Here is a 17,222-nt window from a genome sequence, read left to right as displayed (position 1 = left end):
GACAAAAATATTGATACTTTGTAAGAACGTGGCTTATAGTTATTACTGCCATTTGCTGACATAAATCTGGTTACATTAAGTACTAACTGTATTGGAAACTCGTTTCCTCAGATCACAAAAGTTTTAGTCGTCGTTACCTTATACACAACAATGCATAGCGCCGACTATGATATGTGAGGCAATAACTCTTCCAATACGAGGTTTCGGTATCAGCACTGACGCTACGATGAAACATAAATTATCGTAATACATCTGTGAAACACAGTCTAGCACTGTGCAGTGTGTGTTGCGTTCCTGTATCTGCCATGTGATTCACGATTCAGTGTGCTGGGTGTGTTTCAGAATGTATCTTCTGGGGTTATGTTCGGAGATTAGACATTCCGAGTCAGGATGTTTGAGTCACTTCGTGAGAATTAGTTCCGAAGACCACACCTCACCTAAAGATGTTTATTTACAACTTAATCTGTTGTGACCTAGAAGTCAGATGTTTAGGTTGTTTGTTAACGTTTAGAATATTCAGCTTTGGAGGCAGAAAATGGCCAAGAATGTTTCTAAAATTTATAGACACCGCTCAAAAGGAAAATGGTTCCAAATGTGACACTAGTATTGCTACGTCGATATCAGTTTCTTGTCAAGTACCCAGTGAGCACTAACAGAGTCCTCCCCCGCCAACGGCAGCTCGGCCTGTACGCGCACCCCATCTTCAGCCGGGACGGCGACTACCCGGCTGTGGTGCGCCAGCGGGTGGACGCCAACAGCCGAGCCGAGGGGAGGCCCCGCTCACGGCTGCCAACGTTCACACACGACCAAGTCGACTACATTAAAGGTAAGAGATTTCTTAGCTGTATCTTTTGAGATTACGACCTGTTACAGGACTCAAGTGTGCTACGTCCAATAGATACTTCATCATTCAAAGATTTTTAAAAACGCTCACAAATATTCTATCTCAAGTATCCTTCCTTTACACATGAAACGAGCCATCACTACACCGATTATTAACACATTTGGACGTTCCCTGAACCTGGACTGATATTTTAGAAACACACGTGAACGTGTTCAGAAGCTTTTTAGGTGAACCTGTGTTACTATATTTGCACCTGTTAGACCACCACAAATCAAAATCAGTCTTGACAAAGAGCTTTAACCAAATGCTCACTGTCTCTTGACAGTTTTGCCCTAAATCATAGCTACATACTGAATTAATTCTCCGAGTCGATTTCGTGAAAAATGCTTGTGTGAAAGAGTTATGTAGGTTGCCCAAAAACATTTTACAGGTTTCACCCTTTCATATTTACTTGCATCCTGTGACTGGTGAAAACGCTACAGAAAACACCAGTTTCTATGATGGCAACGATCTGCCGAGAGTGTGAAGATCAAACTCGTCGCCAACTCAGTCGGCGAAAATACAGTTGATGGCGAAATTATGGCTGTAAGTAAACAGCTTAAAACAATACCGAGAAAAATAGAAGCAACAATGTACAAATCGGTAGATAAATCAACAATTCTAGCTAATGCGAATTCGTTTTCTTATTCCATTACTAAAGTGTCCTCGCAGATACGCATGGTTGAAAACCTTACCAACCGGAACAGAGGCTACCAATTATCACACGTGGAATCGCACCTTTTCTACCATTTGCGTCTAGCAAAGATGACAGAGTACGCAGAGGATTACGCTGAGCAACAGCCCGTATGAAAACTGAGATTAGAATTTCAACCATCGAGGGCGCCGTCAGCTAACCGTGTGTAGACCATCTACACCATTTCATAAAAAATATCTGGACGCCGATTAGTCGGCATTCATGTTGGGTGTGTTCACCCTCGGCTTTTATTGGGGCTTGATTTCTGCTGCGGATATTTTCAGTGAGGTGTGTGACTGGTAGTGAATGTTGAGGTAATGATATTGGACGCTGGGATATGGAAAGAGGTCGATGTTATGACTTAAGTCACAGGTGTTCCACTGAGATCATATTGGGACTTCGGGCAGTCCATTCCATTTCAGGAATGTAACTGTCGCCAAACCATTGCCTCGCACATGCTACTTTACGACACGGTGCACTGCCAGCTGATGCAATCATCCTCTCCAAACTGTTCCTCTACTGTATGCAGTACACAGAGCTGTAAAACGTGTACGTATCCTTCTGCATTTAATGTTTTCTTAAGCATAACAAGGGGACTGTACCAACGCCGTAACACCAACTCTTCTGTCTTTCACTCTTGGCTCTACACCTGATGGCAGATAATGTTCTCCAGGAATTCGCTTGACCCAAACCCTTTCATCTCACCGACATAAGATCCAGCGTGATTTATCACACTAAAACACTCGTTTCCAGTCATCTACTAAACTGTGGCTACTGAGATGTGCTGCTTATGAGGAGGTTGCAAACAATCTTGTAAGTAGGGCGTTCACACCTAATACCGTTTTACATACCGTAAAGGAACCCTAAAAAAATTAAAATATGCTGAGGTGTTGAGAGGCTGGTAAAATTGGTGGAAAGTTCAATTTGCCACGTTAGCTGTTTTGTTGTAGTCGCTCAGGGACTGATACAACCGGCTTGATACTATACACGTTCACCCTCAAGAGTTTTACTGCGTAAAAAAAAAAATGCAAACCTTTATAACAAACTTACTAGACATTTACTCAGTCCAGGATTTTTAATATCAAGATTAAAATCATGGCACGTGAATTATTAAAGAAAGGCACGAGCTCCTGTCATAAAATTACTTGTAAGGTCTGATGTACCATTTTATCTAAATGGCTTAACGTGTGAACTAAGGTGCCACGAAGAGCACTACCGACACGTGCACCAACAGAAGTCAAACTTAATAACGTCAACTGTCACTGATAATTTATAGTTCACGTTCAGAGAGCGCCAGACGTCCCTAAATTGAAAGTGTTATAAAAGTAATGGTGATGAACGTCCAACAGGGGATACAAGTAGACCCAAATGAAACAATAATCTTTACAACAGTGTCGGACTCACATGTGGTAACGTGAAACCGTACAGACTATTGAACATCTGTACATTGAGCGTACCACTCCCATCTATACAACATCGGAAATTGTAGGTGTGTTGCTAAAATGAAAGTCTAGGGGAGGCGAAATTTCTCACTGTCCTAAATACTACGAAGGAAACATGACTTAAAGACGGTACTTACCACATATTAAGAATTCTGATCTTAGTGAGTCAATAGCACCATTGTTATAAAGTTTTGCACGAAAGTTTTTGTACGCGGAAATGCCCCTGGGGATGTACGTGTATTGTGCGCAACTATTGTACCAGTCTCTGAGCGGGAACAATGAAACAGCTAATGCGACATATTCGACTACCTATCAATTTTACCAACATTTCAACACCTCAGTATGTTTTAATTTGTTTGAGTGTTCCTTTCTGTACTTATAATTGTGAGGTGATGCTCGGCCATTATACCTCATCTGTTTTAAGTCCAGAATCCTAGCCACTGTCCTAGCTGGGCTGCTGGCAGAACTTCGGAAGTCACGAGTTATTCCTCCCGCAGATTACTCGCGATTTTTCACAACCGACCTCTGCAATGCTGGACGGTCCCTGTCCCTCAGTACTTGAGTATGATCGTTCCTTTGCGTTTTCACTTCACGAGCACACCATCAACAACCGAATTTGGCAACTTTAGAAGCGGTGAAATGTCGCGATGGGCTTCTTATTCAGCTGACGCTCAACGACTAGTCGACGTCCGAAGTCACTGAGCTGTCTTGATCGACCTATTCTGCTGCTACTCTTTGTCTGTTGACAGCACAGTGCTTCCCACCTCATTGTCATACCCGTGGATTCGCCTCACGTCGTATATAGTGGCCAATTTCTCGTAAAATAGGGGGATCTGGCTACTCTGGATCAGAGTATTGTAGGAGTCCAGTCCCAGACGCCTACAGTTGTGAGGAGACAACCAGGAGAGATACGGTGGCGAAGTCATTATTCCAGAGAGCGCCAAGAAAACATTGCCACTAATACATGTGTTACGTAGAATCGCACCACGGCCAGACCTGCACAGCAGCGCATTATCAGCAGCGGAATGCCGGCGTGTGATCCATTCGCAGTACCATCAGCACAGTAAATCGTCAGGTGGCAGCTGTCTCGTCACGGGACTGCCATTGACGCTTGGAATCTGGCGGCATTCAGCTCTGCGTAGCGATCTCCGAAGTACTCTCTTGAACGTCGAAGATTTAAACGTGCAGGTCAAGCCTCCAGCAGGCCTGCAGGGTGATGACTGCCTCCACGTTAGGTCACAGTCGTCTCGCAAGTACGAAGCACAGCTGGCAGCTGTAGCATCCTTGCAGTGGTTCCATAGACGGTCGAAGAGAGCTAGGCGTGCTGAAGATCGATCTCCCCCCAACGCTGGATACCTGCAGCTGACACAAGGAGCAGTCAGCAATCAGCACTCGTCAATCAGTAACCAGACATTTATTAAGAAGTGTGGTGTATTTATGTCGGAAATTTATTCGTCGGAAATGTAATGATTAAAATCTCATGGAGAAAGGAATGTGTGGAGTCGATTCGAACTACAGGTTTCGCAAAGCCTCTTCAGTTGCGCACGTTGCGAGTAGACGAACTCTCTCATGTTGAACGATTATAGGCGCCACGCTGCCTCTAAAACTACGAACCCGACATCGGAGGTTTAAAGACAGTCTGCAGTATACACTGAGAAGAATTTATCGTTGTCACTCGTAGCAGATAATCAGTTACGTAAAGTCGACGAGCTTTCCAAAACACAATCAAAAGAATTTTTTGCGGATTGTAGTGATTTGAACTTATTCGACTAGGAGAAAATGGATGTCTTTTCTCTTCTGGGTCGAAATGATGAACCTCTGACTCCTCCCCCGTCGCAACATTCAAAAGTAAGTCGCCTCCTCCATCTCGGCAGTGCTACAGTAAATGCTCGCAGCATTGCAGTCGACACTCTCTCTTCTCGTCTGTTGGAGGGATTGCTTGCAACATTCCAGTCGACACTGTCTGTTCTCGTCTGTTGGACAGCTTGGCACTTACCGTGTACAGATTTTACGTTATCCTCATTGTTCAGTAATGAAGCCGACACGTTCCTTGGATACTCCAATATGGTTTTCCCTACGTTTTTCGGTGATTATCCGATCGCCGACGAGTTTGCGATATTTATCATCAATGGCAGACACGTCAACTGCGTGTTTCAGCAACAATTACGTCTTTTCCAGGCTTACAGCCACGAAATTTTAGTACCCGTCTGTTGCAGTAGAATTATCAACAGGATAATCACAACGGCAAGCATTTAAACGGCGATGAATCTCACACGGAGTAACTTTTTCAGCAATTAAATTTTCGACAGCAGCTTACTCCTTAACTCGCGTTCACATTGCACTAGAACGCGCCTCCTTTCTTCCGCTCTCAAAATTGCGACACATTCAAATGGCGCGTACATATAGAGGGGGGGGGGGGGATTTATCTTCCGCGTGGCACTTGGCGCGTTGCTCAATATCATTTAAATAGCTTTCTACAAGCATGTGAGCACAACGTTTCATCTTACCCTCCTACATTCGACGAAACATGGCCGCCATGACGGCGTAACAACTCCCTCCCTGTGTACAGTACAGCCACTTTAGCAGTGTGGATAGTCTTGCAACAATGGTCATGACGAAAGCGCAAGACGAACACAGCGCGCTCATACACTGTGCAATGTGGGCAGCCGATGTCGGTGTTCAAAAAATGGTTCAAATGGCTGTGAGCACTATGGCACTTATCTTCTGAGGTCATCAGTCCCCTACAACATAGAACTACTTAAACCTAACTAACCTAAGGACAACACACACATCCATGCCCGAGGCAGGATTCGAACCTGCGACCGTAGCGGTCACGCGGTTCGAGACTGTAGCGCCTAGAACCTCTCGGCCACCCCGGCCGGCTGTCGGTCTTCGCCTCCTCTCCTGAGGTGCGCAGGTGCGCCCGGCAAGTGGAGAGGCGAAATATCGCGCGTGGTAGAAAACGGCGTTCAGCTGCACTCAGGAAACGTCGTGGAGCAGTCAAGAGCACAACCATAATCAAACAAGTTTTAAAATCGAGTCCAGAAAAGCGAAGTGTTAGTCGTATTCTAGAATCGGCGCAACGAAAGCTTCAGTGGCGAGATACGAACTGCCGATCCGCCAGCCGGTTCGCGTGTTTGTTTCCTGTGAAGGGACAACGGCCGTCACCGCGCGGCGTGTTTGACGCGTCCTCAGGGCTCCTGGCCGCCAAATGCTGAAGTGTGCTATGGTGGAGGTAATGCTGCCTAGAGATGGGCCAACTCGTTTATCCTTGGGAACTAGTTCACTGCTGATCGTTCTTTTTTGGGAACCGTTCATTTTTACTCGTTCACCGTTCATTTAACGGCTGAAAGCAAGGGGAAACTACAGCCGTAATTTTTCCCGAGGACATGCAGCTTTACTTTGAGAGCTGCATCAAACCAGTCTCAGGACTGAAGACCACAGCAGCAGCAGACCGTTCATTTGTGCTTGGTATATGGTTCTTATGAAAAACTGAAAACTAGTAGTGTAGGTGACTGAAGGATGGAGGGCACCAAGAGAGGGCACTTGCCTCCCCCCCTGGAGTATAGAATTTTTATTCAGTACAGAATTCTTACACACTTTTAGAAGTAATTTCTGTGATTCTGCAGAACCTCTCGTTTAGCCAACCGTAGCCTTGTGCGGCTGATCGCAGGGAAATAATATAGGGTGGCGCACGGAAAACAGGCCCCGAGTACAGACTGCTCGCCAATTACGGGCGATGTGTTGTCCGTTACGAGCAGATACAACAAACAGACAAGAACATGAAAATCTCACACGACGCGCGTAAGCTATAGCTGATGTAGTCCTGTAAACCTGTTGGTGGCTGTTTCCCAACTTAATAGACCATAAGGGTCTTGTATAAAATTCTTCCTTTCAACTTCCACTACATAGCTATGCTACGTTGTAAACAATAATCGTTTACACCCTATATATACTTCACGCTTTCTCTGAGTTCGTAGGCGAAGTAGAGACTTCATAGAAGCATAAAATAAAATGTGGTTTTCTCATACTTGCGTCACACGCTTAGCAAAAATTAGGTTTTTATGTTGCATTATTAAAGTTAATGCAGCATTAATAATAATAATAAAGTTCGCAGTAATAATGTTTTTGGTTTGAAAGCTGCTTCTGAACAAATGTTTTTGAGATAAGAAGTAAATACGATTTTATGGCAATGTATGTCTTTTCAAATGGAGAGGCACCGCTTTTCCTACTGAGCCAAAATGACCCACAACGCACTTTTTTTTTTTTTTTCAAAGTAACAAAAGTTGCAGGTAACGCAAATTGGAAACAACCAAACTTAAAAATAATTAGAGCCTTCCTAAATGTAATGTTTTGTGTATGAAAGATACACGAAAATCGTTTTATATGAATTTTCTTACATTAAATAACTAAGCAAATTATTGAAAGTCAGCTGCTAAATCAAGTCAATGAAACCAAAAAATATATGAATAACAAAAAAAAACTTGCCTTGTTAGAAGTATGTCTTCTGCTGTTCATCGACATAATGAAGTGAGCTGATATGCCCTTTTGTTACCTGAGAAGACGTACCTATTACATACAACGTAATTTTTATGTAATTTACGTAACTATAAATTACTTTTTGATTACCGGTCGTGGACGCTGAATAGCCAGAAGCAAGTGCAAGAACAGTTTGGAACACATGTAAAATAGGCGAGCGCAGTGAACGAAACGAACAACTGGATACTGAACTAACTAGGAGCAGTCGGCAGTGGAACTGAGACAGGTGGTCATGCGAAGAACGACGAGTGCGGCCGAGGGAGACCGAGACTGAGACGAGCACGCGACCGAGGTTGGAACGAGAACTGCCGAAGTGACCGCCGCGACCAAAGTGAACTAGTGAAATATGAAGCGATCATTCCTCGTTCCCGGAAAGTGTAGGTAGACCGTCGCGACCGAAGTGAACTACGAGCCGATCGTTCCTCTTCCCGGGAACTATAAGTAGACCGCCGCGACCGAAGTGAACTATGAACCGATCGTTCCTTGGAATTCGTTCCTCGGTCCTTTCGTTCATCTTGGTGAACCGTTCCTTTGCACCCGTTCGTTCCCGAGCTACCCATCTCTAATGCTGCCGCCGCTCTCCGAGTCAGCCTCCACATCTGGCGTGGCGTTACATTTGAATGCAACATCTGTTTTCAATAGATTCGCCCTTGACCAATCCGAGCCACGATTCAGAAATACAAGGCGCCTTTGGAAAGTTCGGTGAATGGCCTAAGAAAATGAATAGAGCCTTACAATCACCTTGAACTGCCTTCAGAGTCATTACCGTCAACTGCAACACGCTTCTGACATCGGTTGTGAGGCTGTTGGAAACTCTTGGAAAGCGATTCTTGTGAAATTGTTCGAAGCACTGTTCTCACGCACAACGTATTCGAAGCGTAAGCCTTCCGGAGCTGATCTTATTCGAAGCGTAAGCCTTCCGGAGCTGATCTAACTGGAAAAGGCGCCCATATTGCGTTATAAGTCACGTAATCTCTATTTGTGTAGAATGTTTTTGCGAAATGGCTTTGAGCACTATAGGAGTTAACATCTGAGGTCATCAGTGCCCTAGAACTTAGAACTACTTAAACCTAACTAACCTAAGGACATCACATACATCCAAGCCCAAGGCAGGCTTCGAACCTGCGACCGTAGCAGTCGCGCGGTTCCGGACTGAAGCGCCTAGAACCGCTTGGCCACCGCGGCCGGCTTTTGCGAAATGTTTTTGACATCTAGACTGACAGTTTATTCTCGTTGATGCTTTGTGTTCGACAGTTAACTCGCTGATGCAATGTGGGCATCTGTTCGAACTAGACGTTTACTGGAGATTGCCGCAATAACCGAAACAAGCCTGTAGTAAGGAAGTACCGCTAATAATTAAACTATTTGCAGCTTGCCTGGAATAGTTCGTTATATACTGTCATATTATGACGTATTGTACGCCGCGGGCCCGGCAAAAAAAGTGTCTTTTCAGCAAAATCTGCATCCATCAATTCGGGCAAATACGATTTTAATGCCATTAGGTAGTTACTGTCGCCAACTCATCTAGAATGGGATTCTCTGTTATTCTGCTCTTTATCTAATAATTCCACATCAGATGTTCGAGGTAAATAATACGTCGTAGATCCATTCATACCAGGCACGAAATGATTACCTGTGAATATTTCTCGAACGGGGAAAACCACCGAAAAAGAAATAACGTTTTCAGTATATAGGGCAATTTTATAGAGAAGATTCATAATCCATACATCTGGAAACAAATGTTTCAGTAGATAACGGCTTGTATGTGACACACTAAAGTTTGGTATCTTAATTTGTCCTACGATATGGCTCTACAATCGTTTCCTCATACAAACCCATGCAGAGAGCTGAGTGCTCAGACACGCTGCGGATATGCAGCAGCACGTGAGCCCCGTGCTTCGAGCGATGCCACAGGAAGCAACTGCTGACAGTTTCCTGCAGCCTCACAACTCACGTCCGAAGTATGTTGTAGCTGACGCTGATTACTTTGGAGGCCAGTAAAGGTATTTTGTTTGTAACTCTCGTTTCCTTTATTTTCTGAGAGGATTCACCGTACCTTTCAGACGCACCTCGTATATTCCATCTCACGATAACCGTAAAGGCTTGAGAAGATAAAGTGAGCGACAAACAAAATGACTGTTTATTTGTATTAATATGAAATTCCCGTGCCCTAACGACCACAAAATGGTCGAGAACGTACGAAAGGCTCATCTATGAAAGGTACCAAATCCGTAAAATCTAATTTAACGGGAGGGAAAAAAATTGTTTACAAACTACAGTAACAACAGAATATGTTTCGTAGCTTTGTTACTATATACAGAGAGATGTTGAGACACATTAGGCAAAGTATCTCTGTTGAATTTTTATTTGTTTAATTGTTATTGCGCAAATAAAAATGTATTTGGTACCTTTAAGCAGAAAATTGTGTAGGATTGGCAGATGTTGTTCTGGGGATACATTATGTTACTAAAAGCAGTAAAATATAGTTGACTGATTCATATGCATTGTTTTGTACTGCAGTTTACACTTTTCAGGCTTATTTTGAACTGTTATTAGCCTAAAGGTTTAGAAATATTGAAAAGAAAATTTGTGAGAATATTTTTATTTCATCAAGCATTTTACACACTATTTTCATCTTTACCCAAACTGGACGGTGAACTAAATGGCATCCCCTGGCACTTTCTGCAGAAAATACACTACTGGCCATTAAAATTGCTACACCAAGAAGAAATGCAGACGATAAACGGGTATTCATTGGACAAATATATTATACTATAACTGACATGTGATTACATTTTCATGCAATTTGGGTGCATAGATCCTGAGAAATCAGTACCTACAACAACCACCTCTGGCCGTAATAACGGCCTTCATACGCCTGGGCATTGAGTCAAACAGAGCTTGGATGGCGTGTACAGGTACAGCTGCCCATGCGGCTTCAACACGATACCACAGTTCATCAAGAGTAGTGACTGGTGTATTGTGACGAGCCAGTTGTTCGGTCACCATTGACCAGACGTTTTCAGTTGGTGAGAGATCTGGGGAATGTGCTGGCCAGGGCAGCAGTCGAACATTTTCTGTATCCAGAAAGGCCCATACAGGACCTGCAACACGCGGTTGTGCATTATCCTGCTGAAATGTTGGGTTTAGCAGGAATCGAATGAAAAGTACAGCCACGGGTCGTAACACATCTGAAATGTAACGTCCACTGTTCAAAGTGCCGTCACTGCGAACAAGAGGTGACCGAGACGTGTAACCAATGGCACCCCATACCACCACACCGGGTGATACGCCAGTATGGCTATGACGAATACACGCTTCCAATGTGCGTTCACCGCGATTTCGCCAAACACGGATGCGACCATCATGATGCTGTAAACAGAACCTGCATTCATTCGAAAAAAGGACGTTTTGCCATTCATGCAACCAGGTTCGTCGTTGAGTGCACCATCGCAGGCGATCCTGTCAGTGATGCAGCGTCAAGGATAACCGCAGCCATGGTCTCCGAGCTGATAGTCCATGCTGCTGCAAACGTTGTCGAACTGTTCGTGCAGATGGTTGTTGTCTTGCAAACGTCCCCATCTGTTGACTCAGGGATCGAGACGTGGCTGCACGATCCGTTACAGCCTTGCGGATAAGATGCCTGTCATCTCGACTGCTAGTGATACGAGGCCGTTGTGATCCAGCACGGCGTTCCATATTTTGCTAACAGTCATTGGATTTCGACCAACACCAACAGCAACGTCGCGATACGATAAACCGCTATCGCGATAGGCTACAATCCGACCTTGTCGGAAACGTGATGGTACGCATTTCTCCTTCTTACACGAGGCATCACCACAACGTTTCACCAGGAAACGCCGGTCAACTGCTGTTTGTGTATAAGAAATCGGTTGGAAACTTTCCTCATGTCAGTACGTTGTAGGTGTCGCTACCGACGCCAACCTTGTGTGAATGCTCTGAAAAGCTAATCATTTGCATATCACAGCATCTTCTTCCTGTCGGTTAAATTTCGCGTCTGTAGCACGTCATCTTCGTGGTGTTGCAATTGTAATGGCCAGTAGTGTATTAAAGACCTACTGTACAACAGGCAACAAGGACGTAACCCACTAACGTCTACCATCCTTAAGGAGACTGACATCTTCACAATATCTTTTCCCTACATGTAGGCTACATAACTTTCGTTCCTGTGTAAATTAATTAACAAAAAGTAAACGTGCTTCAAAACAAAGGACAGCTTTACTTTGCTGCAGGTTGTCTTTATTAATCACTTCATTGTCACTAACATCATTGGGGATTCTGTACCTTTTTCTTCATTCAGTGCTCCATTATAAAAGGGCAAATCCCCTCCTGAATATCCCAAGTCCCCGAAGTTTAATTATGCCACTCCTTTTTGTAAGTTGTACATGGCGTTTAGCATAAAGTTTCTTAATCTTTGTCATAATGTGCTCATATCTTACTGAGCTTTTTTAGGCTTTTCTGTTCACAATGAAATGTTTCCCCGTAGAATGGGTGCAGATCAACCAGACCTATTTGTGCCTGTAAAGTAGTCCTCTCCTCCCCGCTTATCTTTATGCGTTTTGAAAACGGCACACAGACTTCGAACAGATCATGCCAGATGACACAGCCTTACCTTTGTTGTCCTAACCTTTAAATTTGCAATGTGAAGTAGAGTTTACGATATTCACAAAATAACATCCACATTTTTCGAATATTCAGGTCTACAGGAACATATTGTGTCCCCAGTGCTGCCCCTCGGCTTTAACGCTTTTCTCTCCATTTTAATAATTGAATGCGGTAAGAAGTCTATTCCTGAAGTTACTTCAGCCCTCAGTCTAGACCCACCTCTCTTCACTGGACCAATAACGCCCGTCCGCTGTTTTGCTTTTGCAATATTTTCATCCATTCGCCTACCAGTGTTCGATACACTTAGAAATATATCTCGACGCACGTTTACAATTCCAGTCTCAGATTTTACTTTATATAAGTATTTTACAGACGTCGCCATCTTGACTGTTGACACCTTTACCATTTACCTAATTGGGTCTGCGCCTCTCCGGTGAAATTAGGTCAATGGATGAGGAACTGAAGTTCTTTTCTGAAACAGAACCTTTATTTTTAAAGAAACTGTCATGTAAATTCTGAATTTCAGTTGGCGATAAGTGTGCAGCACTGCAGAGGCCACTGTCATGGTCACAACTCATTTGAGGCCCTACACTAGCCTTTTTGCATGCTTATTTTGTTTCGCGACATTTGTGTTCCACTTTTTCGGGCCATGTAGCCAACCTTTTCCTTGGATTTCCAGTCTCCGTTGGTGATTCGTAGTATTCATCTGATATACCAGACTGCATAATTTAATAAAAAATGCTCACAAAAAAGAATTTCACACATGTCCTTGCAACATAAAAGAATTTCATGTAAAAAATGTCGGCCATGTTGTGTTTGACGTCATTACCAAGAAGAGCAACGATTGGCTACAGGGATTTGGTACTTTTCGTAAACGAAATAAGACTGAATTTGATACTCTCCGGCGTGAATCGCAAGTGTTAAAGGGCAATATATAGCGGATACGGTACGCTTTGACACACTTTGACACACATAACAGTTACTGTTACACAGGTAATGGTTCCAAGTAACGCACCCACCTGTTACCTCATTTTTCAGTTTTTCGAATGTGGTATCTTTTGGAGATGAGCTTCTCATACACGCGAATGAAAAATTGAGTGACTACGTTCCCCAAGTGCTGCAACCACTACTCTTAAGAATGTCTACGACGTGTTTGCATAGCGTAATGCAGTGGGTGTGACAGGTGAGGACTCTGCTACTACGTAACGCTATTGCGAGTCGTCATTCGACTGAGTACATTCCTGCATACTGTCGTTCGCCAGCAGTCTCAAAATGTACTTGAAGTCAGTAAACAACTGCGTTGCGGTAGTTATTGTCCGGTAAGACGAATTGGTTACCCAGTCTTAGCGGGTTGCTCCACTAGGTGCAGTCACGCTGCAGTTCAAAGTAGCGAGCACTGTTATCTCGCAGTGCGAGCACTAAATATGATCACGGAAAATATCTCTGTGGTAGGCCGCGACAGCCTGTTATTAACGTCAGCTACCTAGTAGAGGAATAAAACACTGACAGAAGAAATGTTTCATTTTTGGCGCAGAGATATAGATTTCTCTAGACCTTTCCATCAGGGAAAAAATGTGAAGCAGTCTCCATGATTCAATTCAGGCACTTCGGCGTAATTAGCAAATAAATGCTAACTATTATACCACGTGGTCAGTTATAACTGTAGTCTATATATAATGAATATGTGTCCTCTTATTTCCTCATTTCTTACCTTGTCATCTCGGAAATTCTACAGGCTCTATTCACCACAAAGATAATAATGTGATCTGATCTATTTTCTACGTTAGCAATATTACAGTGCCTAATGAGGACTTTGTGTTTCAGGAACGTCTGACTTCTTCGGAATAAATCATTATGCCACAAAATTCGTGATATCCGGCGAGGAAGGTGTATCGCCTTCCATGACTCGGGATACGGGGACCGTCCTAGTTGATACACAGGTATGGAAAAAAACTGTATATACCACCTAGACGGCCATTTTATGTTACTTCTACTGGAGAACATCACACTAAACACAACAAAACTCATTTTCACAATGACTTTGGAAATGATACAATATTTTAACATACAACACGCCTGTTGTCCTGCAGAGAGGTAGTAGGACATTCTTGTAGTTTTTTGCGGCTACGGAAACTATGTTTGTGATAAGAAAGAAGTATGCTGATTGTCGTTGTTCCACGCTATGGAGCTCATAATGCCGAATATTCCGCTGAGTGTCATTATCATAGTGTCATTATCATCATAGTGTCATTATCATCACGAAGCCAAATAGTCCCTCCAAACTTCCTTAAAATCGCTAAGTAATGGATGTGCGTTCGAAAAAATGTCCTGTAGCGTTTGCTAGCTTAAGTTTTTCGTCATTGCTTACAATCACTTGACGCGAATTCCAGGATAGTTCACTGAAGAATGACAAGTTTCTTATTCGTCACATTCAGCCGAAGACAACAAGTAAGAAACCGGTCGAAACGTCGCTTCAGAACGAACGCATTACTCTGTTGGGTTCCCGAGCAAATTTCATCAATATTGGCTATTGGAAGTAGTAATTTGAGTACGGTAATAATGAATACAGCCTGCATTTAACTTGTAAAGAACAGACAAAAAGCTAATAAATAAACAGAAAAATTACGTTCTGGACCATAGGCTACGAAAAAATAATGGAATTAGTCACGTGAATAGTTTCCATTTCTGTAACGATTTCGCCACCGGTATGTACTTCATTTTCTGTATATTGGTTTTGAATAAAGTGTACATTGTATCACACGTCCTGTTATAATGCAGGTGCTTACTCTTCGGTGTGGATGATATACACATACCCACGATAGTATTCACGCAAGTGTACACACACACACACACACACACACACACACATAACTTAATTTTTGCTACCGTTCACGGCAAGCCAGCCCAGGTTTACATTTCAACAAGATAATGCCCGCCCGCATACGGCGAGAGTTTCTACTGCTTGTCTTCGAGCTTGCTAAATCCTACCTTAGCTTGCAAGGGCGCGGTGTCTCTCTCAAACTGAGAACTTTCGGAGCTCTATAGGCAGAGCCCTCAAACCTGCTGTGGATGCTGACAACCTAACCTGCCAGTTGGGCAGAATATCCCTCACGAGGACGTCCAACAACGTTATCAGTCAATGCCAAGGCTGCTTGCATAAGGATCAGAGATGGACCAACAAGTATTGACTTGCTCAATTTGTGGAGCTCGTCCTGTTAAATAAATCATACAATTTTTCTGAAATGATTTGTTTTTCTGTACAAATACATCACATCTACCGATTTCCGCCCAATTCGCATACCCCCATAGGGCTCATAATTCTTTTGTGAATACTCGCTTGCCTACCACGGGGCCCCAGCTTCTGCAGTATTACTTCCATTCCACACTGCAAGCTTATACTTCCACTCTTCCTTTCCCCTTCTATCAAAAGGTTTTCCTGGCGCAGACCCTGTTTTGATCTGGCTTATGTTTTGGATTCGAGTTCCCCTTTCAGTATTCTCTACAAAGTTTCATTAAAGAAATACATGATCTCCATTGTTGAGTTTGAACTACCATCAATTTTTAAAATTTCCCTAAAGTGCGGATCGTGCAGGGAGGGTTGCCCAGTACAGTGTATATCCAAAACCCAGCATGGTAGCCATCCTGTAATCGGTGGGAGGGGGGGAGGGTCAAGTATCTGCACAGTAGTGGCCCCCGAGGCCATGCAGGGTTCGCACTGCTGGTGCCCGAGCTGAAAACTTCCCATATGTGCCAGGAGTATGTGCACATCGTGACTTGGGCATGAGAACTGAAAAACGGATTATTGGCCAAGTAGGTGTTTCTAAGGCTAGTCCATGAGGAGTGCTCTAGTTTGGAGTGGGTGGCACCGCAAATAAAGCCACAAATGAGTCGCAAATAAAGTGGATGAAGTTATTTCCCCGCTGGTGGCCATGTGGCTCAAGCAGTCTCAATGGAAGGGAAGTCCTCTTTTAATGTAGAGAGATATGACCTTAAGATTTTCCTTTCCCTGGCTATGCCATGGGCGGAATGTAGGGCTAAGCGGCAAGTGGAAAAGTACTCCTTCCATTACTTGATTTGCACAAGGGCTGGTGGGAATTCCTTCTTCACAACAAAGCTCTTATTCTTTGGGGAGAACGTAGAAGACAAGTTTCTGGAAACGGCAGCCGTCTCTAAAATGAACAGAGGGTCAGTTTGGATCAAAACAACATCCCCCACCCAGTCATAGGCGTTGCTCACTTGTAACAAGCTGGGTGACGTAACAGTGACTGTCACTCCCCATAATAGTCTAAATGTGATTCAGGTCACCATTTATCATCATGCTCTTGGTATCTGACGACGCGCTACGTGCCAACTTGGAGCAACAGGATATTCAGTTTGTGCTTTGTGTACATATGGGGCAAAAACTATAGGGTTACTAACAGTGCCTTCATCTAGGCCTTTGAGGGCTGTTCTTTGCCTGAAAAGGTCGAGATGGTGGTATACCAATGTGGCGTGAAACTATACGTTGCCCCCTACCCCCTCAAGTGTTTGAAATTCGGCAGATGTCTTTGTGTTGCAATGCCAGCTCCTAGCTCAAAGGAAAAGGAGAGTCCAGTGGTGCCGACAGCACCAGATCCCGCCTGTTCCACTCCTATGGCCGAAGCAGAGGTTCTGGCGGCCCCTGAGGCCCGTGGCCTCATCACACAACAGAACCCAGACCCTGTGTGTGTTGGTTACCCCTCAACCAGTGGCAGCAGGTGACCCCAGGGACCTGCCTCCTTGGTGCCTTCATGGCTTCACAGGACATCGACAACATTAATCTACAGTGGAATTATAGCGTTTTTTTCCATCATCTGGTTGAGCTACTGCATTTTTTAAGCGCTTCGTCTGACTTCTGCACTGTCATCCACAAGATTTGGTTTCCAGCAACGTAGACCCAGGCCTTCTTGGATGCTGCGGATATTATAAGAATCGCGCTACCTTTGACAGGGCAATGGGTGGAATTTGCACATATGTTCTGGACACTCTTTATAGCAAACTTGTACCTCTTAATACACCT

At 43.9% G+C, this 17,222-nt stretch overlaps 1 protein-coding gene across 2 annotated transcripts in view; it reads left to right on the top strand.

Moving 5' to 3' along the window:
• LOC126199264 (myrosinase 1-like) overlaps positions 1-17,222 on the top strand; it is a 152,431-nt gene that overhangs the window by 95,212 nt on the left and 39,997 nt on the right. For both annotated transcript variants that reach the window (XM_049936068.1, XM_049936067.1), the window contains 2 exons: positions 679-826; positions 14,009-14,124. In XM_049936068.1, coding sequence (XP_049792025.1) covers positions 679-826; positions 14,009-14,124 — 264 coding nt within the window. The remainder of the gene's footprint in view (positions 1-678; positions 827-14,008; positions 14,125-17,222) is intronic.

This window comes from Schistocerca nitens, chromosome 8 (assembly GCF_023898315.1).
Source record: "Schistocerca nitens isolate TAMUIC-IGC-003100 chromosome 8, iqSchNite1.1, whole genome shotgun sequence".
Taxonomy (NCBI): domain Eukaryota; kingdom Metazoa; phylum Arthropoda; class Insecta; order Orthoptera; family Acrididae; genus Schistocerca; species Schistocerca nitens.
Note: the sequence above shows the minus strand (reverse complement) of the source record. Positions and strands in the feature narration are given on the sequence as shown.